The sequence below is a fragment of the Urocitellus parryii genome, chromosome 1, assembly GCF_045843805.1.
Source record: "Urocitellus parryii isolate mUroPar1 chromosome 1, mUroPar1.hap1, whole genome shotgun sequence".
NCBI lineage: Eukaryota > Metazoa > Chordata > Mammalia > Rodentia > Sciuridae > Urocitellus > Urocitellus parryii.
The window spans coordinates 230,974,451-231,001,327 of record NC_135531.1 but is presented as its reverse complement, the minus strand read 5'-3'; the positions used below and the strand labels follow the sequence as shown (position 1 = coordinate 231,001,327).

At 37.2% G+C, this 26,877-nt stretch overlaps 1 protein-coding gene across 1 annotated transcript in view; it reads left to right on the top strand.

Annotated features, from left to right (window-relative positions):
- The window catches only part of Ccdc141 (coiled-coil domain containing 141), a 183,471-nt gene that overhangs the window by 99,532 nt on the left and 57,062 nt on the right, over positions 1 to 26,877 (top strand). Inside the window, exons 7-8 of the mRNA XM_026392006.2 lie at positions 7,447 to 7,641; positions 18,973 to 19,145. Of these exons, the coding sequence (XP_026247791.2) occupies positions 7,447 to 7,641; positions 18,973 to 19,145 (368 nt within the window). The remainder of the gene's footprint in view (positions 1 to 7,446; positions 7,642 to 18,972; positions 19,146 to 26,877) is intronic.

The window sequence follows — 26,877 nt, the reverse complement described above, 5'->3', positions numbered from 1 at the left end:
CTCTATCTATCTATTCTTGATTGTCCTTTTAAATCAATGACCCTTTGACTGAGATGGTAATGTAAAGAAAGCATAAAATAGAAAGGTCTGCTTTGGTTTCTCCCTTATGAGTTAAGATGAATGATATCTAACATTGTATCAGGGCTATTGTGGACTGTTGTGTTAACTATTCAATGAGTGTGTGGGCAAGGATTTTATTTATTTTCATTGCATCTTCCATAGGCTACCTCAATATTCGCCGAATCTATAAATCCCAAATTAAAATTTATATTTAGAAGTCATCAAGGCCATAATGTAATGTTCACATAATATAATAATGAGTTGAAAGTTTTACAGCTAAAGCTACCATGATTATATGGCCCATCCTCCATTTATTAATATGATTTTTACATAAACTATTCTAGGCCTAAGATATTATGGATCAGTGATTTCAACATTTGGCTGGTTATAAGTATTATTGCATGTCTCTGACTTGAAGTAAAATGCTTCAGGTTTTAAAAAATACACATTTTTTTCACCCTACTAATAAAAATTATAGTTCATTGATATGAGGTGAGCCTGAAAATATATGTTTTTAAAACTTTCCCAGGAGGGGCTGGGGATATAGTTCAGATGGTAAAGTGCTTGCCTGGCATGCACAAGGCCCTGTGTTCAATCCCAAGCACATACACACACACACAAAAAAAAAAAAAAAAAAAAAAAAGAAAAAAGAAAGAAAGAAAGAAAAGAAGAAAGAAAGAAAAAAAACCCAAAACTTTCCTAGGAAATACTCATAGTCAGATTTAAGACCATTGTTCTCGTCTGTATCTGACACTCATTTTGGGCAAAACATAAACACACCCTCCCACATATTAATTTAATCTAGTTTATGTAGGAAAATCTCCACAAGAAGTGAACATCACAGCTGAATAATTTGCTCCACAGTTGAACTATATGATGCAATGCTGAATATATCTCCAGTGGTTTCTCTAGAAAATGAAGAAGTCCTTCGAGGACATTACTATAAACTAGGACTGAATAGCCTGTGTCCCAATCCAATTATAGACAAATTATGTTAGAGGAAAATCTTCTTGCCAGTCAGGCTTTTAGTAATTTTGATTAAAAATGGAAACACCGATCTCCAAAATCCAAAAGCCGAATGTTTTCTCTGACATGTGGATGCTAATTCACAATGGGGGCCAGCTAGGGAAGAATAGTTACTTCAGATTAGGTAGAGGGGAATGAAGGGAGGGAAGGGAGTATGGGGAATAGGAAGGATAGTAGAATGAATTAGATATTATTACCTTATATACACATATAACTGTACAACTGGTGGGATTCCACATCGAGTACAACCAGAACAATGAGAAATTATACTCCATTATATATGATGTATCAAAGTGCATTCTACTGTCATGTATAACTAATTTAAAAATTATAAAATAAAAACAAAGATAAATACCTTTCCCCCGCCCAAAAAAAAATAGAAACACCAGTTCAACACTGGTCTTTATTTAATTAACTAGATGAAAATGTGAATAAGAGGTACAAGAAATCTAGGAAATATCAGGAAGACAGAACACTGAAGAAAAAGACGATGGTTCATGGAAAACACACATCTTGGGAAAATGTCTCCCAACTTTATATATAATTAAACTATGTTGAACAAGGAAGGATAAAATAAACACATTTCTTCACTAATGGCTCTTTTGAAGATTGGCTTATGAGCACACTTTATTGTGACTTTATTTGCATTGGAGATTTGATTTTGCCACACATCCATTTGCTTCCCTGTTAGCAATGTGCACCCTGCTTTTGCCTCTGACTATGGGCTCCACTCAGTGGCCAAAACTGAAGAGAACAGCAGAACCGATTCGTCATTTCTGCTATATTCGGTTCCAATCCACGCAGGGTTAATTTATGGATAAAATGGCCAATAACCTAAAGTTTTGGAGAGCCTGAAGTCCAATAATTTCAAGCCCCCAATTAGTTATTGAATTAGATGAGTCATAAGAGAAGCAGAAGTGTACACCCAATGGTGGTGACAATCATTGCACCACAGGAAAAGAGCTCAAAAAGCAAATGTCCTGCCTGAAGCCACTTAACAAGTTTGGAATAAAGTGTACTTCTGTGTCCAGTTCTCCTCTTTCCCACGAGCTTTCCCTGATTCAGTGGCTGTGATTCTCCATTGCAAGGCTAAATAGCCCAGTTCTTTCATCTCTAGGTGAGACAAAAAATGCAGTTCTTCCTGTTTGCAGTCCGTGCCTGTGCTAGGATCACATCACAGTGAGGGCATAGTTCAAATGCCGGTGGGCATTGAACTCTGCACACCCGGGAGAGTGGGGTGAGCCATTTCTCAGAATGACCCTTGAATTTGTACAGGTCAGCACAGAAATGCCCTGGAAGGGAGCACGAGGAAAGGAAACTGAAGCCAGTTTGCAACCCAACTTGACATGATCAGAGTTTCAGCTTTTCGAGGACTCAGTGCCACTCTTCAAAAGCATAAACATTTTTTAAAAATTTCTGTTCAAAGCAGACTTTCAAATATTCCCTGATTAAAATTGCCAGGTTTATTTTGTTTGTACCATCTGCTAATGCAATCATGTAAAATTCTATGATTTTGTGCCGATGAGTTAATTCTCCCGGTGCCAAACCAAATGGGAGTGTAGATTTAGGGATTGAACAAGAAATGGGCTGTTACTAACGAAATGGCCTAGGAATTAACCATGCTCCGGGAGCTATACATGAAATCACCACACACTTCTGCCAGATCTGATGTTGGCCAGTAATCTGCACAATCCATATTTCTTAGTCGTTTACAAACACAATCCCCATTCCTTTTTGTCTGTCTTCCCCCACTTAAAAGTTAAAATTCTGAAGTCAAGTTGATGATGAAAATTTATCACATGGTGTTGGATCATTAAATCACCTCATCTACAGGGAATTTTTTGTGTGAATAAAAGCCTTCTAAACATACTCAGATTATTATTATTTCTTTCAAATCAGAGTAGCTAACATTTTTACTTTTTGAACCCACTTACTGGATAATTTTTATGCCAATTCATAACTCCATTTTAAGAGTTAACCTAGGACTTTAACAAAAAAAGGAAAGAAAATTTTTTTTCACCTTCTTGTCTATCAGCTCTAATCCTCTTAACAGTACCCTTTCAATCAAGGGATGCACAAGCAGCTCAATTTCCTCAGCAAATGGAATACTGAAAGGTACAGTTTAAAAGGGTTACTACTGTGAGTGATAAATGAAAATAATGGAGTGACCTATGGAAACACCCTGAGCCCAGGAACACACAGGGCCATATGTCTTTATTGGGTCAGAGATATTCACGCCATCTCTGTCAATTGGAAAGCCAAGGAAATGGCAGGCTTTGTCTTTCTGCTGTTGGGGACAAATACTGGAAATATTTCATTGCAAAATGACTGAAACCCTGTTAGAGGTTTAACACTTAGCAGGCAGCAGGAACAGCTTAGAGAAAACGAACTAAGATTTTCTCCATTGGGTTCCTCCAGCCTTGACAAGGATGACAACTATATTTTTTAAATACTGTGATGGATTCAGATGACTCTGGAAAGTTTTATCTTAAAAATAAAATAGCAGAAGTGTCCCCTAAGAAAAATGGCTGGGGAAATACATCATCAGAATGGTGTCGAAATCCATTGGAAACTACCTCCAGATTGCCCAAAGAAAACAGAACCAATTTTCTGAAAAGATTGAATAGAAATATTGAATGGGTCCAGCTTCACTTAATACCTACAGAGTTCATGTGAAAATGTAATTAAGCAGACTGGGGATGGAGAGTAAAAAAAAGATAAGAGGCACAAAATGGTTCTTTACAGTTTCTTTGGAAGGTCAGAGCCCACGTTTTATTGCACTATATGCCGCACAAGGTTAGAGTGGCTTTTCAAAGACTCTCTCTGATGTTGTGCCAAAAGTCTCTCTCTGATGTTGTGGCAAAATTTATACTAAAGGCAGATTTATGAACATTGTTAGAGAACAGATATTTCTCCTCCTCCTTTTATTTATAGAGAAGAGCTGTATTATTTTGGTCTAATTGCTAAGCAAAATTAAGCCTGAGTTGGGGCCTGTAAATTTTTAAATTATATCTATAATAGCATCATGTTTATTTTGAAATAGGAAGACTCACGATTTCAAATTGGAAAGTTCCAGGGTCATATAAGACTTTTCTCATCTTCAGGGCCATATCAGGGATCTATGGAAGTTTTACCTAAATAGCTCTAAACTAACATGGCAAATTCTTCTGTCATGAGGAAAACCATATAAAAACCATATATCCTCCTCTATGAAGAGCTGAGGCTGGGGTACTGGTTGACAGGCTGTGAAGTTAAACCACCTGAATCTGAGTGCTGGCTTTTTCACTTACATGTGCTGAGACCTTGTGCAAGTTCCTAATCCCTTGGAGCCCCAGTGAGATCACTGGTAAAATGTAGATAATAATAGTTCCTACCTTATGGGGGTTTGGCAAGATAATACAGGTAACCATTTAGCACAGTGTTGACACAGGGAAAGGAAAATTAGCCGTTACTGTGTTGTAGACCATTAACATCCTCAGCCTGAGTGTACAATGGCTATGAACCATTTCTCCATCCCAGTTTCTTCTGTGCTTTGTAAGCATTTCCCAGGGTCTCCACAGTTGTTAAATAGGTTTCCCCTAGTAAACAGAGAAGCTTCTGGTCAGTGCAATTAAAACAAAAATTACTTTGCATCTTAGTGTTCACCACTGAATTCAACAAGAATTGACAGAAGAAAGAATGGTACAGAGAGAAGAAATGAACTAACTTGAGTAGCTAAAGGTATGGGGGGAAAAAAAAAGAGAAAGAAACCAAAAACTTTGGTTAGTAGATGGACTGCTAGGTGATTCAGGGTGTAGCCTTGAATAGTATTTCCCCACACTGTTTCAACTGGACCATTGGTCTCTGAGATGGTTAGTGAAAAAAAATGGTTTCCTATTCAAGAATGCATGTCCAAGACATTTCATACCACATTTCTCTCTAGGAAAGTCTTAACCACATTAGTATTTTATGGATTCTGACAAGTGCTTCAGTAAAGGGACCTGTTTTACTTTGTTTATCTCATAATACTGATGAATATATCATCCTGGCCAATAACATTTTGGTAGACTTTCTACTACCATTAACTCAGAACTGGGAAAAAGGAATTCTCATAAATAAAGATCAAATTTTGGGATGCTAATGAACCATGATAAAACTGATGGGAAGTGGGACTATTATGGGAAGTGAGTGCCTCTTATGTGTGTAAGAAATTATGCTAGCTGCTTTAAAAATATTTGCTCATTTCCAATAGGTTAAAATAATGGTTTTTAAGCAGAAGGGATATTGACACTGATTTATGAAAGACTTTCACTGCATACATTAGTTTTTCTTAAGTGAGGACACAAAACCCTTTAAAAAACAAAGGGTTTTGAGAACTCATGTAGCCCATATCCATGCCCAAGAGTATTGCTTTTGCATTTACTTGGAAATGTGAAGATTTTGGAGTCTCAATCCTCCAACATAATGCTCAGAACTGTGATCTAGTCCTGGTATTGCCACTTATTGGATATGTAACCTTGAGGAACATATTCCTATGACCCTGTGTAATACCAGAAAAAAATAGATAATGTAAGAATTTTTTAGTATTAGAGTTACAAGAAACAGTTTTATAACAGGATCTCTAAAAAAATTCCATTCCCTTAATCTGCCTTCTTACCCTCATATCCATTTATCAAAATATTTTTCTCTTGTACAAATACTAGCACAGGTTTATAGACACCACAAAGTAATATGTAAAAGTTTGACATTCAACACCTGCTAATTGTTATTTAAAATAATACCAAATTTTGGTGAGTGTGTGTGTGTGTGTGTTTATAGAACCAGCATATAGGTAATATATTTCATAATATAAGTCTATAGGAAAGTTATATAAAATAGCAGTTTATATATTGTTAAAAGAAAAAGCTACATTTTGTTCTTTCTTTATATTCCCCAAGACATCTATCCCAGCACAGTGTCATGTACATAGCACTTAATATATCTATGAAATGAATGAAACAGTAATGGTAAATTGCACTAAAATCATTTTATACTACATAATATAAAAATGTAACTTAATAATAGGGCATTTTGCACTAGGGGAACAAACTAGGATGGAGTCAGACAGAGATTTGTGAATCTGGTGATAAATTTCTCATGCTTTAACAAATAGCTTATGATTACTGCTCAATCTCAGCTAAAATGGGTACCAGAAAATACACTAACAAGATGGTCATGTTAGAGATAATCATGGAACTGAATCTGGCTACAATCCTTTAGCAAGAAACTTGAATTTCCCTTAAGAATTTAGATGGAATGTTAATGTTTGGCTTAATCCCACTGTTATTTTCTTTCTTTTTTGTGGTTTTCTCATCCTTACACAATATAAATTTTTTAAAAAAACTACCTCTTTTCTTTTTTTGAAATGTTTATACATCATTAAGAGTGATGCTTTGAGAGGAGAAACTAGGGTCAGGAAAGAGAGAATACTGCACTCTAATGGGTCTGAATTTCATGATGAATAACACATCTTTGAATTTTTTGCCTAGGCACACACAGAAACAAATGCCAGAGATATGCGATTTCTCTTCCTTTCCTGTACACATTTGCTGACAGGGAGACTGAATTCTGGGAGAGAGAGCTTTTGAGACTTAAATGGAGACAAACAGAACATGAGTTAGAGATTTTAAAATGCTGTTGATGGTGTGTTGGGTCTGCTTCCAGGTACAGGTAGCAGAAATGAAAATGACCTGCATTCAGGCAACCAGGTGTTCCATCAGCCACTCATCTCTGTGCTTTTTTCTATTTTAACCTTCTCTCCCTTTTCAGCCTCTTTTCTGCATCCTTTTGTATTGTAACTTCCTGTTGGTATTCAAACCTATAATTCAGCATGCACTACTATACTATTTATTATAGTTTCATGTTTTGAAAATATGACAGATTTCTGATATATTCAACACATGTAAATGTTCTCTGAATCTTAGATCACAGAGTGGGGAAGTGTCTTAGTTTGAGCTGTTGTAACAGAGTAACACAGATGGTGTAGCTTATAAACAATAGAAATTTATTTTGCATAGTTCTGGAAGCTGGAAGTCCAAAATCAAGGTGCCACCTTGATTGGGTTGTGGTAGGGCTGTCTCCTGGGTGGTAGATGACTAACCTCTCATTGTATTCTCACATAGTGGGGGGAAAGCTAGAGAGTTCTCTTGGGCCACTTTTATAGGACTCTAATTATATTTAAGAAGGCCCCACCCTCATGACCTAATCGTCTCCCAGTGGCCCTACCTTCTGATGTCATCTTACTGGAGGTTAGATTTTAACACAAGAACTTGGGGAGGGACACCAACATTCAATCCATCATAGGGGATGTGTATAATAACTGAAGAGAGTTCTCTCTTGCAGGAATGGAATTCCATTGCAGAGAAGCTGAAAAGCGAGGCCTTGGGGATTCTGTGGGGAAAGGACTGTGTGGAGAAAGAACATCTACAGCTATCTAACCAGAAACTGAACCAGCTTCAAGAAGAATTTGGTCGACTCATGGTGGAAAGGAAAACCTGGTTAAAACAGGCAAATGATTTTTTTAACAGTGCTAATAAGGTCAGTGTAAGGTTAAGATGATAATTTTAGGTTTTCATGCAAAGTAGTAACAGACCCATTACTGCAATAGTTGTAGATCACAGAAGTCAAAACTCCATGTAGAATTTCAAAATTAGTAGCAGCAAAGGAGAGTTTTCAAAATATATTCCATGGTGTTCATTATTTGGTTCTCAAACCTAAGAGACTCTGTGCCTTCACAGGTAAAGAGTTACTTTTAAAAAATGACCTTATGAAAGTTTTATTTTAGAGCTACCATAGGTTGTTCGTGGGGAATGCTTGTGTCTACATTGTGGTATTTCTAACAGGGAAAGGGGAGTCTCATAAAATATATCAAGGTTTAAAAAAAAAAACTTAAAAGTATTTACCAAAAGGTCTTTGTTCTTTTTTTAAATCCTCTTTCATTTATTAGGTAGAAATACATGAGTAGTGAAAACTTTGCAAACCAAAAGGCCAGAAACTGCCCCTCCTGATTGCTCTAGCTTGGTCTTGCCTTTTTAAGTCAGGCACAGAGAAGTTTTGCTGTGGACCATCTCTGGATCATCTTGAGTTCACGAAGTGCTCTGCTTCTTCTTGTTGACTCATTTAATATTGATGGTAGCAGGTGGTTCCTATTGAGTGGTAATGTCCTGGTCATATCACTTGAGGATGGTGATCTTACTTGAATTTTTTTCTACCTATACCAGTGTAATATATACCTTCCAACCACCATGTTGAAATTGTTTAATAAGTTAAATTTCCCTGATTTAGAAATAAACATCGTGGCAGGCAATGAATGGGGAAATCCCAGGAAGCTTAGTTACAATGTGATCTAAAGTCATGACAGACTCTGAGTACAGTGTCCTTCAAAGAGGAACTTCACTTTAAATTTCTTTATTAATAAGAAACTTTTGAAAAGATGAATAGGAAAATCCTAAAACAGGGGCTAGAATTATCATAAAAACATTAAAGAAGTATTTATTGTTTAATTATTTGTTGTTGGAATTTTGTTATTTTTAAAAGAGAAATAACATATTAATGAATATATTGAATGTAGATGTGAAGTGTTGTTCCTCTTAGCTGTCCTATATTTGAATAAGAGACATTAATTTACATCTCATGTTCAATCTACAAACTGAGTGGGTCATCCTCAAGTCAATTATTATCGTTTCTAAGGAAAACAGTTATAAAACATGTTGCTACAAAGCAGTGTTTCTATTAGAAACCCTATAGTTTACAGCCTTGCAAGTATAGAATTCCTCTCTCACACATTCATTCTCATTTTCTCTCTCTCTCTCTCTCTCTCTCTCTCTCTCTCTTTCTCTCTCTCTCTCTCTATTTTTCACCTGTTTTTTCTGCTCTCATTATTTAGTACTTTGCCGGGGAGATTTTTATTCTAATATTACTCCTGGCCCTGAAGGAGAAGGAATATCTCTAGTAAAATTTAATGAAAAAAAAAGGAGGAGGAAGAGGAGGAAGAGAAAGGCAAGAGTAGTTATTACTTTCTCACCGTCACTCAGTAAAACAATTCAGATCTGGAGAATGGAATTCATATTTCTTAACCCCCAAGACTTTGATTTCTAGACTCCCTAGAGTTTGCTCATTTGAATGCCATGTCTGTTAACTGTGCAAATTATGATCAACTGAACTAGGATTCATCCATGCTATAGCATTTCTATAGCTAAGTGGCATCCAAAAGATTTAGATTTTTTTCTCCCTTTTTAAAGCATCGAAGAAATAATTTCCAGCTTTAAAGCTACAAATTCAATGAAAAAAAAAACAATAGATACTTTTACCTCAGCAAAAATAGAAGCTGAAGTTTGGAAAATGGATGTCTAATTATTACTTTTAAAATGAATTCTTCACTATATTATTAAGAAGCAGTAAATCATGAGATTCTATAGTAGATAAATCCTCTCATGACTTACAATTTTTTTCCCTTTTTTGATTTTTTCGGTGGAAACTCCAAATTTTATTTTATTAACATCACCATTTTATTAAATCTTTGGAATAACATTCATAAATAAATAGAGGGATGAATTTTAAAAAGTTAATATAATTTCAAAACCTCTTAATTTTTTCAGGTTAAAACTTCTATTTACATGAGTGAAGGAGTATTTTTCATATATAGCATCAGGGATTTTTGTTGTTGTTTTTAATATCTAAAGCACTGAATTTTCCTTTTGAAAATTCACTTTCTTGCATCTTGAGAGTGCTGGAATTTTCTAATTATGAGCCATCCCCTCCTTAGATGAAGTCATACTCTCAAGAACTCTTGAGGGCTCTGATGTTAACTTGTCACAGTTTCATGGATGCTAACAGAAGACACATGACTTCTGGGTCAAAGTTGAAGGACTTCATTACAGCAAAAGCCATAGCTGATCAACAGCATGTCACATCCATTCTATAGGGCCCAGTTTCCACAGGGATGATACAGAGGATGGTATTCAGGAGAGGAACCCTCAACTTGTGGAATCTGTTGTTTTATAGCAAGCAGTAAGCAAGTCTGTTATTTGTCTTAATGGGGAGACATTACCTCAATCCCAAAGTTGCTAGCTGCTGATACAATACTCAGAAATGGCTCCAATAAAGAGAGGTCAAGATCATGTACTCTTGGCATACAGTAAGATAAATGGAAGCACCAGGCACTCATAAAGAACACCACAAATCTAGGTGTTGGCACTTTGGGAGCAAAGAGGAAGTCATGCTTTAATAAAAAGGTACTTTCCTCAAAATCCAATTCCACTCTAGATAAGCAGAATTATTTTTTCAGCAAACAGTCTCTTATTTCAAATTTCTGGAAGCTAGGTCAATATTATTTTTTCTAAAAAGAGAAAGACGGGATTTTAAAAATATACATTTTACTTTTAAAAAATATTTTCTTAATGGAGAAAGGAATGAATGTCAAAATCTGTCTGAAGAATGGACCATTAGCAAATTTTTAAGATCTAAATTTATTTATCCAGATTTTTATCATGTTTGTGGTTACCATCATTTAGAAATCTTTTCCCCCAGCTTTTCCTTTCATTCTAATTCATTCCTCTCTCTACTGATTTTAGACATCATTGAATAATTCCTTTTATTAAAGTCATTGAATAAGTAATATGTAAAATTCATAAGACTAATACCCTTCTTTAGATATTCTTTAATTTAGTAATTCCATGTGTCAGGCACTGTTCTAAATACTAGGCTATAGCAGAAAACAAAACATCTATAAGCCAATATATTTTATAACTTGTGAAATTCAATAAAATGTAATTATCACCTAATCGTTCACATGGACAACCGTTCTCCCAATGCCTTTGCCCCATAACTTCAGGAGTGCAATTGATTCTCCTTTAATTCTGCTAGGGTTTGAGGATGATTACCCAGGGTTTGTGAATCTGTTTCTCCCTCAGAGGAAGTACAAGCAGCATGTGGCTTGAGATGTGGCTGTTTGAACCTGGAGTGAGCAGTAGGTGACAGTGCCTGTCAGGAGTTATTGCTACTGATGTTTGTCAAAAACCAGCCAGGGATTAAAGTGAAGAATGAGCCATGTTATTCAAGAACCTTTTCATTTTAAAGTTTCCCACTGTATTTGGTGAACCTGTGTGTTAAATCAACTTAGCAACAAGTACAAGAAAGGGTAGATGGTCAACAGTGACTGGAAAAGAGTACCTTTGATTACCAAGTGCTGCTATGAGTTAAAGGACATGGCATGAAATGGGAACACAGCATCTATTACTCACACTCATCTCGATGCCCCCAAATTTGCATCCTTCATCATTATAGATTATCTTATCTATTGTATTTCTGGCATGTTCGTGAAAAGGTAGCTCTGATCAATCTTGAGTGATCATCCAAAATGTATTGATCATTGTTTAGGGAAGGCAGTTTGAATCAAACGGATAAGTATATAGTATGTTTCAAGAACATAACAGCATGAGCTGGTGTTTCTAGGACAGCTGTGATTGATCCCAAAGCTGTCAAGCATACATGATGGGCCATAAATTTTCATATTCCATGCCTTCCACTCCTGGGCATGTGATTTCACTGGGAAAAGCAAGCAGAGCAGACTGAGGCCAAATCTATTTTATGAATGTGGTCTGAGAGTTTGGAGTAGTCAGTCTGAAAGCAAAGGTGAGGCAGAAGTTGGGGCAGCCAAAGAAACACACAAAAATTAATTAAAAATATAATGTGATAGCTTTCATTGTTTCTGCCATTGTTGTTAAAAGTTTACTATCTCTTATAAAGATAATGTTACTTTTTCAAGATATTTATAATGACACAAAACAGTAATGCCTCCAGCAATATCTTTGTTTCAGGTGAAAACAAAATAATCAAATCTGGAGTATGGTATAATTTCATTTATATAATCATCACTTTAGCATTTTTAAAACAAATACATTTTAAGCCCAGATATGGAAAACAATTAACAAAAACAGTCCAGTTGATGTACATATTGAAAGAATATTATCCAAAAAATATTATCCAGAAAAAAATCATTAAGATGACAGATGACATAAGAAAATTCAAGAAATTAAGTTGCTTGTTACTAGATACCAAGGGAGATGTAATTACTTTCAGTTGTACAGTTCTTTAGTAGCCTCACTCGGATTCTTCTTTCCCAGAACTTCCTTCTCTCTTGGAAACAACTAGAGCAACCTTCTTCCCCATCTCTCCTTCTTCCTTATTTACATATAACTAAGATGTTATAGTCCTCCCATTTCTGTTTCTGGGCATGAAATGGGCATTTGAGCTAAACCAACGACAGGTACCATCTGCATCTTCTAGACCCTGTCAGGTCTAGTTTAGAAAGGAGGCAAGAGAACAGGAGGGTGGAGCACCCTGCCAAAGCAGCAATGGAGTTAGCCCATTCAGCAGGGAACTCTGAGCAGAGACTTCTAACATGGCCCAGCGATAAAAGGATCAAGGACGGCATCTCCAGAGGATGGGACCCCTGAGCTAAGCCTAGAAGGATAGGGCAAAAAGAAATGGGAGAGAGGTGGATGGTGCAAAGTCATGTCATGTTTGGGGACCCAAAGATGGGTCATTTTGTATGAAATGTAGGGTGTCTGCTCAGAGTGAGGAGAATCAAAAGCAGTAGGAGCTGCGAGGGGGCCAGGAAGGTCTTGGATGCCATGTCAAGGAGTATCTGCTTTATGCCGAATGTCCTTAAATATGCAGAGTTGTTTAAGGACTTGAAAAGTTATGATAGGGCAAACCTCACCGGGAGAAGCAGATCATGTGTTAATTCACTCTCCTTTTATATTCCCAAGAGAATGGTGACAGTAGGATTTAGAAACCTTTGGGTTTTAGAATTCTATCTAAACAACAGCAAATATTTGATAACTATGACTGTACTATTAGCATAAAAGCATTAATATATATATAATAGAAAAATTATAGAAAAGAAGGAATGCCTTTAACACGTTACATTCTCATGAGGGTCCACAACTCAGTCCATATTTAATAGTCATAATCAGGACATCCAGTTTTATTGTTGCTCATTCTCTTTTTTAAAAAAAAAACATATAAAATAAACAATGCTGACCCTTTGCTAGAATAACATGGTGCATTTTGGAGTCAGGCTGGGAATGAATCATGTCTCGGACACTTAGCCCTGTGACTTACAGTAGTAAATTAACTTCCCTTGCACTTGGGCTTTTTTTTAAAATCTGTTAAATACTAATTATATAAACTTCACAGGATCATCATGTTAAATTAATATATAGTTAGCGCATCGAATAACAACAGTCACTAAATGTTAGCTATTATTTTGTCATTGTACAAGCATTTAATATCAGACTAGCCACACTAGTGTGACTTCAACACTTTTGTTCATTTTTATATCCCCAGCACATTGCTGAGGATATAAATTCATAGATTTCAATGAATATTTTTTTGAACAAAGAAAGGAAACCAAATGCTTAATATATTATAAGCGGGCATTTTCTACATTAATATTCCCAAGATCATCCTACAAATTATTTAGGTCAATTTGGATAAAAGAAACCACAAATTACTAACAGATACCAGCTGCCTAAAGTTCTATTTAATGGCTCTGGTTTCCATTTCTAAGGAGGATTTATCCCAAAGAAACTGAGATGGTCAATACCTAAATACTCTCCATTCCTTGTTTATAAAATGCTTTTGATATTTGTTACTTTAAACCTAAAACTCCTTCTTTTCCAGTCCTCAATTTTTTTCAGATTATGGGGCAAAACCTGCATTAGGAGGTAGTAGCTGTAATGCCTGTTGTTATTAACACCCCTAATCCATCCTGAAAGGGGAAGGGGTTCCTGGGCCCAGCAGCAAGGGCCACTGGGACAAGGAAGAGGCAGGAGCAGCAGCAGTGGGCAGTGAGCTTTAGCGTTGAAACCCCTCACCCCAGAGCCCCTAGCCTTCAAGGATTTGAAAGCTTGAGCCTTTCTGGCCAGGACCTGAATTAAGAATCATCTTGGCAGGTTGAGGACCACCAGCAGTTATCTCCAGTCATGTTCAAGAAAGTAAAATGAAATTTTGGTCTCTATAGTGAACCCAGAGGAAATGTGGATCTCCATAGGTAGAAGAATCAAGCACTCTGATTAGAAAGAAGCTGAGTTGAGTTAATTTCAAAGTTCATAGTTTTGTCTTGTTGTGGTTTAATGTTGACTCTTTTCAAATTAGTGAAGCAGCTAAAATTTTCTTATTAAACATCTCTGCGAAGCAACATGATATAAGAATTATGCTAGAAAAATTGTGATTCTTGTCTAAACCATGAGTCTTGTAGATATTTTTTTAAAGAATAAAATGTGCCACGTCCTGATATCATCTCTATTTGATGTGGTGCAGCCTGCCTTGGATCTTGTACTTAACAAGGGAAAAAGGGAAGGTTTTTATTAGCCTCTTAAAGAACAAAACCCCAGCAACTCCTTGGTCTTTTCCAAATTAGGGCCCTAAGGAGTGCATGCCATCTCTTCCTTGCCTAAGAGCTGAGTAGTGTCATTTGAAATGTTCAAGAAGAGCTGGGATTCAGAAGGAGAAAATATCTTTGTGCTTACATCCTTTTCCCCAATCCAGTCATAAAAGCTTTATATGACCTGTGTGGATAAGGTTTAAAGAAAGAGGGAGCTGTGAAGAGAAAAACTAGAGGGGAATCATTAATTCCAAAGGAGTTTATGTGGGGGTCACAGTGTTCTCATTTCTAGAAATAACCCATTCTGTACTGTACGTGCAACCAAGAGATTCTTTCCAGGCTGGATCCAGTTTATCATGTTCTCTATAGATATGGTAAATCAAAAAGCCCTCTGTCCTATTTTTGGAGTAGATTAAGTGAGAGCAATGATACTTAGATCATTTCTGGAATCAGCACATGGATTTCTCATCTAATTCTTCATGGGAATGAGAGAAAGGAGTTTTGCATATAATTTAGACAATCACACACATTATAATCTTGAAAGAGACTTCCTCTTAAAGTCAAGAAGTTTAGCTTTTATTTCTGTCTATAGATTATTCCCTTGGGGTTAGATTAAGATTTACTTTAAGGAATAAGTTCTCTTACAGCATCCTGCCCACCTCACCTGCAGGTGTTCTACAGATGTATTTGTTGGGCTAATGAGGAATGAAATCACTCATTTCCTTTTTCTGCTATAGTTTTATTAAGTGTGCTACATAGAACAATTTATAATTCAATGCTTTACTAACACTTGGATCTATTTTTAAAAAAAAGCTCTGAAAGGAAATTTTGCTATTTCTCTTCCAAGTTATGAGTTACTTTTGTCCTTGATAGAATTATCTCCTCCCTTTTTTTTTTGGGGGGGGTGAGTTACTGGGGATTGAACTCATAGGGACACTCAACTACTGACCCACATCCCCAGCCCTATTTTGTATTTTATTTAGAGACAAAGTCTTACTTAGTTGCTTAATGCCTCACTTTTGCTGAGGCTGGCTTTGAGCTTGTGATCCTCCTGCCTCAGCCTCCCAAGCCTCTGGGATTACAGGTGTACACCACCGAGCCTGATTTATCTCCTCCTGTTGAATATTCTGCCCTTCATTTTCACTTCCATTATATTAGGAAATGATGCTTTTATCATAGCATTCAGGGATAGAGTGATATCACACATGTGTTTAATGACTTTGTGGCTTCAGTGCTCAGGCCTGTGAAGAGAGCAATGCCTGAAGACATGAGAGTGGCAACAGTGCCCCTGGCCCCCTGGGATGAATGACACACAGCAGGCAGCCTCACCCTCCTCAGTGGCTTTTTAATATGCACTGAATGAATGAATCAAGGTTTGGCAAAACAGCAAATATTTGTGGAGTATTTATTGCATATCTGTCATAATGCCTAGTTACTTTCATATTTCCTTCTTCTTTCATTCTTAAAACAACAACAAACATGATATGTCTTAAGATTATATTGGCTTAATAGAAAAACAGAATGGAGTTCAACTTCTATGCAAGAAGCAACACTTTGGAGTTCTCCATCCTTTTCCTGTTCTTACTAAGATCTTGGGAATTTTTTTAAAGGAAGAAAGGAGAGAATACCCTGACATGTCATCCTTTAATGTAACTCAGGGCTTCTCAATTCCAGTGTGAAGATGTGTCACCTTAATCACTAATTCACATATCTTAAACTCTAAGGGTGATTTTTTAGGGAGAGGATCATTTTGATTGCACCAGATTTTTGCTTCAGGCATTGACTTTATAATAAATCCTCAATTTACAAGAGGCTCTGCTGTATTCAAAATAAGCAATAAAGAATTAAAATATAAAACAAAACTTCAGAAACAGTAGTTAATGTCAAGTGATATTTCAATGAACACTGGAAGAATCCAGGAAGTCATCTTCTTTTCTGACGTCGGCATCTTGTTGCATTTGGCTCTGTTGACAACTGCAAGAAGGAAGAAGTATTAGATAAGAAAGAGTTCTTTAGGGTCAAAGTTCCTTTAAAACACTTTCTTTCTGCCAAGCGGGGTGGCGGACACCTGTCATCCCAGTGGTTGGAAAGGCTGAGGCAGGAGAGTCATCTGTTAAAAGCCAGCCTCAGCAATGGGGAGGCACTAAGCAACTCATTAAGACCCTGTCTCTAAATAAAATACAAATTAGGGCTGTGGATGTGGCTCAGTGGTTGAGTGCCCCTGAGTTCAATCCCCACTACCCATCTCCTCTAAAAACCCAACTTTTGTTCTTTTATAGTCCTATAGTGTAGAAGAAATCTTTCTCTCCATCTTTCTCTGCATCAACCTTTTAACTTTTCTCTGTATCCCTCACCTATAGTAAGGAAAACTAGACATTTAGTTAGAAAAATAAGTTGAAAAACCCTTCCTTTGCAGCTGGAAGTAGCTCGGTGGTAGAGCACTTGCCTGGCATGTGTGAGGCACTGGGTTTGATCCTCAGCACCACATAAAAATAAATAAAATAAAGGTTTTTTTTTTTTTTTTAAAAAAAAGGATACAATAAAGTTTTTTAAAAAAACCCAAACCCTACCTTTTCCACTCAAGATCACAGCCTTTTTCTGAAATACTCCTTCTTTCTTAAGCTTTCTATTATAACTCTTTGCCACATGAAGCTATAGCCTAGGGTTTAAGAGCAGGACCCTCAGGGCCAAACAAATCGGGTGTAAATCTCAAATCTGTCCCTTAGAACTGTGACTTAGTGCAATTTACTTAACCTTCCTGAGACTTGATTTTCCCAATCTTTCCAATCACCCAACAGGGATAATTTCTTGCCCTCCCAGGGGGTATTAGAGATGATACACTTGGAATGGGATAGGCATTCGATAATATTTGCTGAGTGAATAAAAAGTTACATGTCCCTCACGGTATGGAAGCAGCACATAGTCCATTCTCATTAAACTGAGTCATTGTCACTTCTTCTCAGCTGCTAAATAAAGGGGAATGAGCTTGTTTAAACACTCTAAGCAAATAGAGCCGACTTGAGACCTATGAGGACTCTGGTTGGGAGAACAGAATACCCACAGACCAGTTAATATAGCATTTTAGGGCGTCCATTGGAAAATTTCAATTCTAATTCTGCCACTAAGACTTATTTCCTAAGAAGCAGTCAGGTGTTGGGACGTGGGTGCATTTAAACTCTTCCACAACTGTATGTAGCTTTTACATTTGGCTTAACTGCCTTTCCCAAGAACCTCCCCTGGCGTCTCTCGGGTCTTAGTAGTACCAGACCCATGAACCCATCTGTTCTCATTTCTCACAGTCTGGGATCCTCCCCAGAGTCTCCTGTGAGGTCTTCCTGCTACATTCCCATGGCCCCTGCCAAGCTCATTGGCTTCCAGCTCAGGAGTGCAGGAAGGCCACATTCCCCAGCCCTGGCCTGACTGTGCAGCTACGGGTGCTTTCTGTTATCAGGACGGTTCTTGAGATTGGCATGGGGCATTATGCAAGGTGGTTTCTCCCAGTCCTAATGCAAGGCAACAGAGCTCTTCAGCTTTTCTTTGACTTTCCTAACTCATCTGCTCTCCAGATGAACATCAGAGATGGAATATCAGGAGACCTATGAAGACCACTGCACTCTGCTTCCTGTTCTTACCTTGTATTACCACAGACTGATTTCCTTGATGACATGTGCTCCTCTATTTTAATGCCAAGTCAACCTTAAAAGTGAATGGATAACTACTTTCTAACCTGTGTTTATTCTATAAGCTTAATACCCTGCACCAGGTAGTTGGGCTGCTAATGCAGGATGAAAATAAAGGAATTTGAAAGTCTTCTCTCAAGACAATATCTTGGCATTCAAGGCTACTTTTTATACGTAATTCTATTTTGCACATCTGAAAAGAAATAGAACCTTGGTCCTCCTCTGTGCACTGCTTTAGCACTAAATTGTAATTTCCTCACTAGGCAGAGGTATGGTTTGGAGGGAGTGGGCTGAGGTCTTTGAACAGGCAAGGGAGAAAAGGAAAATTAGTAATTTCCTCCATATTTCCCTATGGTGTTTCACGTTCACAGTATACTTTATTAGGAAACTTCCTTTTAAGACTGTTACAGAGAAATTTATGTCAGTAAAGGATAGCTAATATTTTTTAAATAGCTCAACCCTTTATCTGTATCCAGTATAAAATGTGCAAAATATAAACTAGACTCTCCAAACTCCACAGTTTGTAACTGTTTGTGTTGTACAGATACATTCTCAAGGTAAACTGTTTTGGTAATTTCTGGTGTTGAAATTCATTTATGCTGCACTAAACTGTGATCAGTTTTCCTAAAGGGAGGCTTAAAACTATACTGCTGTTTTCCAAGGCTTCAATAGTTGTTTTTTGGTGATGGTTAAACTAATAAATCGAATGGTCCGGTTTAATCGCCAGTGTTTTGTGTACACATAATTGTAGATTTTAAACTAGAAAAGCAGAAAATAAAAGTCTGTTTTCTTTGGCAGGCATTTGATGTACTTGGAAGAGTTGAAGCTTACCTTAAGCTCCTTAAATCAGAGGGTTTAAGTCTGCCTGTCTTGGCAGCAAGGCATGAGGAATTACACAGAGAAATTAAAGAGTGCACAGCTGATGCTTTGCAAAGGGGCCAAACCTTAATCAGACAAGTAGACTCCTGCAGGTGAGTAAGCTTCCTTCATCCTCAGTGTAACAAGCTTTTCCACAATTTCCACAACCTGTTAAAAATAAGTCGCATGATTTTTTTTTCCTGCTTCTGATGTTGTGCTGCATTATGATATGGCTTAAAAGGATCCATTGAATTTTGGTCACCAGTGATTCTGAACGCAGCATTTCTCATAGAGAAGTGAGGCCATATTCTGAGCCTGAGGACTTAAATATGCTCAAGCTTTCTCTCTGCATGTTTCTGAGGAGGGAGAAGGAATTGATGAAATAATAAACAGGGCTTTATTTCTCAAGCTTTTCATATCCTAGCATCTTCATAGCATGTCTTTCTCCCTTTAGTTCATGAACCTCAGGTCTATCTATCCCTTTTCCCTTTCTGAAAAGAAAGAAAGTACAGAGAAAGAAAGTACAGAATTCTCTTTCGTTCATGATCTTGGTGATTGATCAAGCAAAACCCTAAGTAAAAGATGACTATTAATAACAATAGCTAAACCACATTTATAAACATTAATAAACAATAGCTAAATAACATTTATTGAGGGCCTACTATGTGCTAGGCACTGTGCTGAGAGCTTTTAGAGCATTATCTTATTAATCCTCATGGTGACTCTACAAAGCACTGGCTATTAAGGTTTACCTTTTACAAATAAGGTAACTGAGACACAGAGAGCTTAAGTAACTCGCAAAATGTCACATAGACAGTTTGTGACTCAGCCAGACTTTGAATCCAAGTGCATGAGCCCCAGACTTCCTGCTATCTGTGCTTGGAGAGTCATTTCTTCGAGCATGTTTTGTGAAAGCATCATTGTGACCTTAGACTTGGGTGGCATGAGGAGAGAAAGGGACCTTGAGAAACAGAAAGAATGCAATAGCAAAGCATGGGAAAGAACTGGTGTTGAAAGACAAAGGGGAGATGACAGAGCAGGAACATGGATTTGTACAAATGGTTTTCCCTCCATATCTACAGTCACCTTGAAACTCAAAGACATTCAATTTGATGAACAATGATGTAGGTAGAATATAATAAAAAATTGTTTTTCTGTTTAAACCCTTGTTTTTCTCTATTTTGATATGTTTAAACATGCTGGTTTGAGAGTCTATGTTTAGGAAACTTTCCTTCCAAAAAAACCTTCTGAAACTGGACAGAAGGACTGGGCTGTGGCTCAGTGGTAGAGTGCTTGCCTAGCATACATGAGGCACTGGGTTTGATCCTCAGCACTGCATACTAAGCACATAAATAAAGGCATGCTGTCCATCTACAAGAGAGAGAGAGAGAGAGAGAGAGAGAGAGAGAGAGAGAGAGAGAGTGTGTGAGTTAGTTCCAGGGTTCAACATGCTCCTTTCTGGACCCAAATGTGCATACAGGTGCTCCTTCCTCTCCCTTCCCCTGCTGCAGGTCCACTTTCCTGGAATGTATAAGTGACTTAGGATACTCAGAGGATAGACCATGAAGGAGAATAGGCACTTACTGTGCCTGAACTCAGGGTAACTGTTGGAGGTTGATCTGAGTCATGTGATGTCTGCATTAAGTGGAGAGGTCAGCATGGCTGTAATCCTTGGGGAATGATCCAAACTCAGTTTAGCTAGTGGATCTGCAAGGACCCGCAGATATGAATGTTATTTCTACTGTCAGGTTACTTGCACCTGCACAGATATCTGGAGTTCTGTTTTTGTGTTGCTGCTTCCTATCTAGTATTCCACTCCACAAATTGTAGTTGCTTGCCTTCTCTGAAGTCTGACCTCTGTTCTCTGGGCTCTAGGATTCCCCTCCACCTCTCCGCTGAGCTTTAGTCAGGTAATTACCTCCCAGGCAGTAAACTGATGTGATCACAAGGCTCATCTCTTTTGTTTCCCCTTCCCTCAGATCACTGTCCTTTGCTACAGGTTGTTCACTATCTGAAAATCAAGATTTCATACATTTGTCTTTTAGGGGTCATTTAGAACATGAGGGTAAATCCAGTCCCTGCTTTGGGGCTAGAAACAAATCTCTAGTTCAGTTTTGATGCTTCACCTCCTAAAGTTAATAAGGTGGCCACCATTTTTTACTGCTAAACTTATCCTATTTGCACTAATCAGGATGAGACAATGCTTACTTTTCTTTTATATATATATTTAGTTGTAGATGAACATAATGCCTTTATTTTATTTATTTTTTATGTGGTGCTGAGTATCAAACGCAGTGCCTCACATGTGCTAGGCAAATACTCTACCATTGAGGTACAACCCCAGCCTAGTAATGCTTTATTATCAATAGTTAAAAATAAGTGATTTTGTTTTATATATATTTTTTTCTTTTTTGGAGGGGGTGCATTTTTTTTAAACCATTCACTTTCTGTGGTTGCCATATTTATTTACTTAGCTAATTTCATTCTCTGTCTCCTTTATTCTTTCTAGTCTTAATTTTTACGTGCATGTTGTTTTTCAAAGGGAAACATATCATTTTGTTTTCAAGAGGCAGACTGGATCTTGGCAGTAAAAACCATCATTAGAAATATTTGAAGAAACTTGATTTAATTCTTTTTTGAGGGGGTACTGGGGATTGAACCCAGGGGCACTCAACTACTGAGCCACATCCCCAACCCAAAATTTTGTATTTCATCTAGAGACAGGATCTCACTGAGTTGCTTAGTGCCTCGCCATTGCTGAGGCAGGCTTTGAACTCATGATCCTCCTGCCCCAGCCTCCTGAGCTTCTAGGATTACAGGTGTGTGCCACTGCACCCAGCTCTATTTAATTCTTAGGCAACTGGATTAAAAATAATTGGTAGCATGTTTTCTGTCAGTTTCTTAAAATTCAAGCTTTTGTGGAAGTTTCAAGGTATTTGATTGCCTTGAAATTACATAGATTTTACAAATCACTGCTACTTCCATTTTGCCAGAAGGAACTGAAGGTAAAGTGAAATTGTTTCTTGACAAAGGACATTTTTGATTCAGAAGGTAGATGCAGAATAAAAATCCATTAAAAGCTGAATTGAAATGCATTAGAATCTCAGTTGCAAACTAGAGTGCTAAGTGGTGACTGACCTCAATCCTGGGCATTCCATCTGGGCCTTGATTTCCTTCCTTATCTAATGATCTATTGGCTAATGGACCTGGGTTCCCATCTAAGAAAAGAAGCAGACCCGAAGACGGAAATTTAAAGTTGTAGTCAATTCAGGAGCGAATGTGGAATTTAGAATGGTGGTGATGGAAATCAATGTAAATTTCAACAGAACAAAATGGTTTCCTAGACTTCTGGGTGTCAGCATCATGACCAGAACACAGAATACCAAGGTTCCTGTTATGGGACTTTTGAAAACTTGCATGGAGAAGAAACTCAGGAACTCATGTCAAAGGAGTTTTATTTCATGAGTCTGAGAGCTGGAACAATGATACAATTTTTGAAAACTCTCTGAACCTCAGTTTTCTCATCTGTAAAACAGAGATTGATAATTTCATAGAATTTTTAACTGAATAACATAGCACCATTTCTTAAACATAGAAAGCACCCAATAAATAATTACTTCACTTTTTTTTAAACTTCTATACAAAGAGCTTCAGACACAAAATTCTAAGAACCACAAGGTTGTTTCAAATGATTACAACCGAGTGAGCTGTACCAAATTGTCATGTTCATTTTAATTAACTGGGAAGGTTAAGATTAAAATAGAGAAGATAAACATGTATCTTAAGGTAACAAAAAGCATAATTAAGTATTGGAGCAGGTAGAAATTTCAGGGGTCCTATAATCTGATTTTTTTTAACTAAAGAAAGGACCTCAGCCAGGTGCGGTGGTGCATGCCTGTAATTCCAGTGTCTCAGGAGGCTGAGATAGGAGGAATGTGAGTTCAAAGCCAGCCTCAGCAATGGCAAAGCACTAGACAACTCAGTGAGACCCTGTCTCTAAAAAAAATACAAAATAGGGCTGGGGATGTGGCTCAGTGGTTGAATATCCCTGAGTTAAATACCCAGTACCAAAAGAAAAAAAAAAGAACCTCAGAAATTCAGTTTTCTGAGCTAAAGCTTTCTCAGTATATATGAAACCTTTGTCATTGCTGTTCTGTAATCACCATTGTATTAGGAACAGACCCACGCTATTTTTCTCTCCTGGAATACATTTGAAGTTGGAGCAGCCTCACAGAGTAAATAGTGGTTATTTTTATGTTTCCTTACCTTTTCTATGTATGGCCTATAATCAGATGATAATTCTGAGTTAAGTTGCTTTTATCTTTACAGAGTATAATATCTGTCACATAACCTAATTATCCCTTAATGTTAGTGAAATTTTAATGCATTCCTTTGTATTGAGTTATGATGCAAGTTACCTGTTATCGTATGTGAGAATGGTCACATGGAGACCCTCCAAGTTTGCAAGCCCTGGGTTTTGGCCTTCTTCATCTCTTTCTCGGTCTGGCTTGGCATCCTCCTCTAGCACTGAGTCTAGCAATAGACCAAACATCGCTGGCTACCAAGAAGAATTCTGTAGTTTTGAAGCCACAGGAAGCTGTAGTGATTGGAAGTGCTGATCCTAGGACCTTGTTTGAGGGCAGTTTTCCAGAGGGACTCCTTTTTTTTCCTCAAGTACAGCTACTAATTCAGAGCTCAAAAACATGGAAAAACCCAGCAGGACCAGGCAACCTTATGAAGTATTCATTTGCCTTTCCTCTTTGCTAAAATTAATTTAGGATTTATGAGTAAAATTATATCAGTTCAATTTCTGTCCCAAAATAAGGATGTTCATTATGCCTTTTTATGGTGGATTTAGGCTTCTAAGTCTCATTTTGCTTTGGTTTAACTTTAAATATTACCTGTTGTGATCCAAAACTCATTAATTTCTCAATGTAAATTCTTTTCTAAAAATTTTTAACTCCAAATGATTAATTTTTTTTTATAGTGCCACTTTAGAATTTACTGGACCAATTCAAATGTTTTTATCATAATAGAGTACCCTACAGTTATTTGGCTTAAACATGTTTATCAAGAACAGTGATTATCAATCTGCTAAATTGATTTCTGTTAAGCCCTGCACAATAAGCTAACTTGTTTTTTTTTCTTTTTTTTTAGTGTATAAATTATATGTTTTACTTTTGAATTTGGCAATACATATTTCCAAGTGTAATTCTTTTTTTTAATTTGTTCTAATTAGTTATACATGACAGTAGAATGTATTTTGATACATATCAATGTAAATTCTTTAATGTATTTTCATGTAAAAAGAGGAGTTAATCAGGATTTTGCTTCCTCTCCCGTCTATTTTGATTTCTGTTGGTTACCACTGCTTCCCTTGGTTGATATTATGGATGTTAATGAACTCAGGACAGAACATGGTCTTTGTTTATTCATCCAAAAATAGTTTAGGTGCTCTTGAGCATCTATTGTGACAGGTGAAGTGTCTGTCCTCATATTGCTGCTTCTATTCTACTGGAAAGAAGGAAACAACTAAACACATAAAAAAGTGAGGTGCTCTTATGTAGCAATGAGAACTACCAGTAGATAGAAAAGCAAAATGGGAAGAGAGTGAGTGCAGGGAGAGGACTGTGGCAGACCCTGGAGTCAAGGGAGAACTCTGGAAGGAGAAGAGGCCGCCATGCAAATAGCTAGGGGATGAGTGGACCCCACAGAGCAACAGAAGAGCATAACAGAAAGAAGGACAGTGTGGCTGGAGGACAGGGCTGCAGGGGGCAAGGGCCTAACACAAGACCAGAGAGTTGGGCAGCACTTGGACTGTGTTCAAAGGCTCATTAGCAATAATGGAAAACGCCTGTGTGTTTAATTCATTCATTAATTTAATCCTCACCCTCATTGTAGGCACCACTATTACTAATTTCCCTGTTTTGTGGAGAAATTCAGCATCTTGCTATAGCATCTGTTCCTCAGCAGTAACAGGTAAAATGAGTACTGGAATGTCAGCCTCAACTGCTCTGTTAGGTTGCTAGCTCTATCTGGGTCTTTATCTACTTTTGATTTAACTTCAATCAATGACAAGGAACCTGGTTGCTTGGTGGATCTGGATTCATTTTTACTCTAGTGTGCTAAAGATGTACTGCGTCTATCTTCTAGTTTCAACTTCTCTAGAGTTTTTCTCTCTTTCAGTTTATTTAAAAAATTACTGAACATACTTACAAGCATCTTGGCCCCTGGGCCTCAAGGGGCCAGTCCAAGCTATGGCCCCAATCTCAAGAAACTCAATGAGGGAGCCACACACCAAGAGTGTGCACCAGGCACAAGGAGCCAAGGACACAGTGAGTGCTAGAGATACTGCTGCAAACAAAGGTGACACAATGCCAAACTCTGTGATCAGGACAGGACAAGAGAAGGAGTGGGATTGATGGAGACGGTGATGAATGGTAGTGGAATTTGGAAGGTGAAGATGAGTATAGGGTCTGTATCTTCAAGCCAAGATGAGCAGAATCTACACCTACTACATAATACTTTCTTTGAATTTCTTTGCATTTCTCATATCTACCATGTAGCTTCTTTTATATATAAGTATATATATATATATATATATATATATATATATATATATATATATATATACATATATTCATTGTAAATGGACACAATACCTTTCTTTTATTTGTTTATTTTTATGTAGTGCTGAGGATCAAACCCAGTGCCTCACATGTATGAGGCAGGTGCTCTTCCACTGAGCCACAACTCCAGCCCCTTGTAGCTTCTTTATTCATTTGGTTGCTATTCTAAGTCATTCTTAATTGTTTTACTTGTGACAATATCATCACATTGGGGCTATAATATTAACCTGCAAGCCGAAACCAATCAGGAAACCTCTTCTGTCCTTAACATTACACACCAGGTGACTTGATATGAAATGTTGTTAAGGGACTGGCATGTTATCAAAGAAAGCCCCTATCATACTGAACATATATACCAGAGATCTTAAATGGAAAAGAAACAAAAAGTAATCCCCATCCTCCAACCTAACAAAGAAATGAGTTGGAAGAATATTTCAAGGCAGTGTCTTTACAATGTGGTGCTGAGTGGATACGAGTGAAACCCAAATCATATGTATGGATTTATGGGTAGTAGGAGGACTGCAAACCAAACCCCAAACCAAACATTTTGGCAGGAAATACACCAAAATATGTTTTTATTTTTCCAAATTATCTCAAATGAATGTAATTATTTGTTTAGCTCTTGTTGTATGTTTTTGTCTGAGTACGTCATAAATAAGAAAATCTCAAGAAATGTCCTTTAAATATGGCTTTTCTGCTATTCCTGTTACAAGAAGACCTCAGTCTCTCTCACACAAGTCTTTCATGCTTTTCATTCCTGGTTCTTCCTGTTCCCTGCTCAGTGAGACCCTAGGATGAATTTTCTTTTTAAATTTTCCCTTTGTTTCCATTTGTTGATTTTTTCCCCTTAGTTTTAGTAGTTATGTTGTTTTCACTTCTAGGATTTTAATTTTTTTGCAGATCCAATTTTGTTTTTATTTCTGTCTGTTTTTGTTTCAGAGTTTCTTGTTATTTAATTGTGAATGTTGATTTTTCCTTTATCTCCATTGAGCTCAGAGGTATTTATTTTCAAAGTGCTTCCTTATTTTCATTCCAGCTGGAGTACATTTATCTCTTGATGGTCGAGTGTTTTAGGATTGCCTTTTCTTGTATGTTTGAGATGTTGCATTATGTGCACATTTGAAGGGGGAGGGGCTTGCACTTTGGCTATCTTGCTTGCTTTATTCTTTCCTCTTTGCTCTTTTCTCCTCACAAGCTTTGCAGTGGTTTCCCCCTG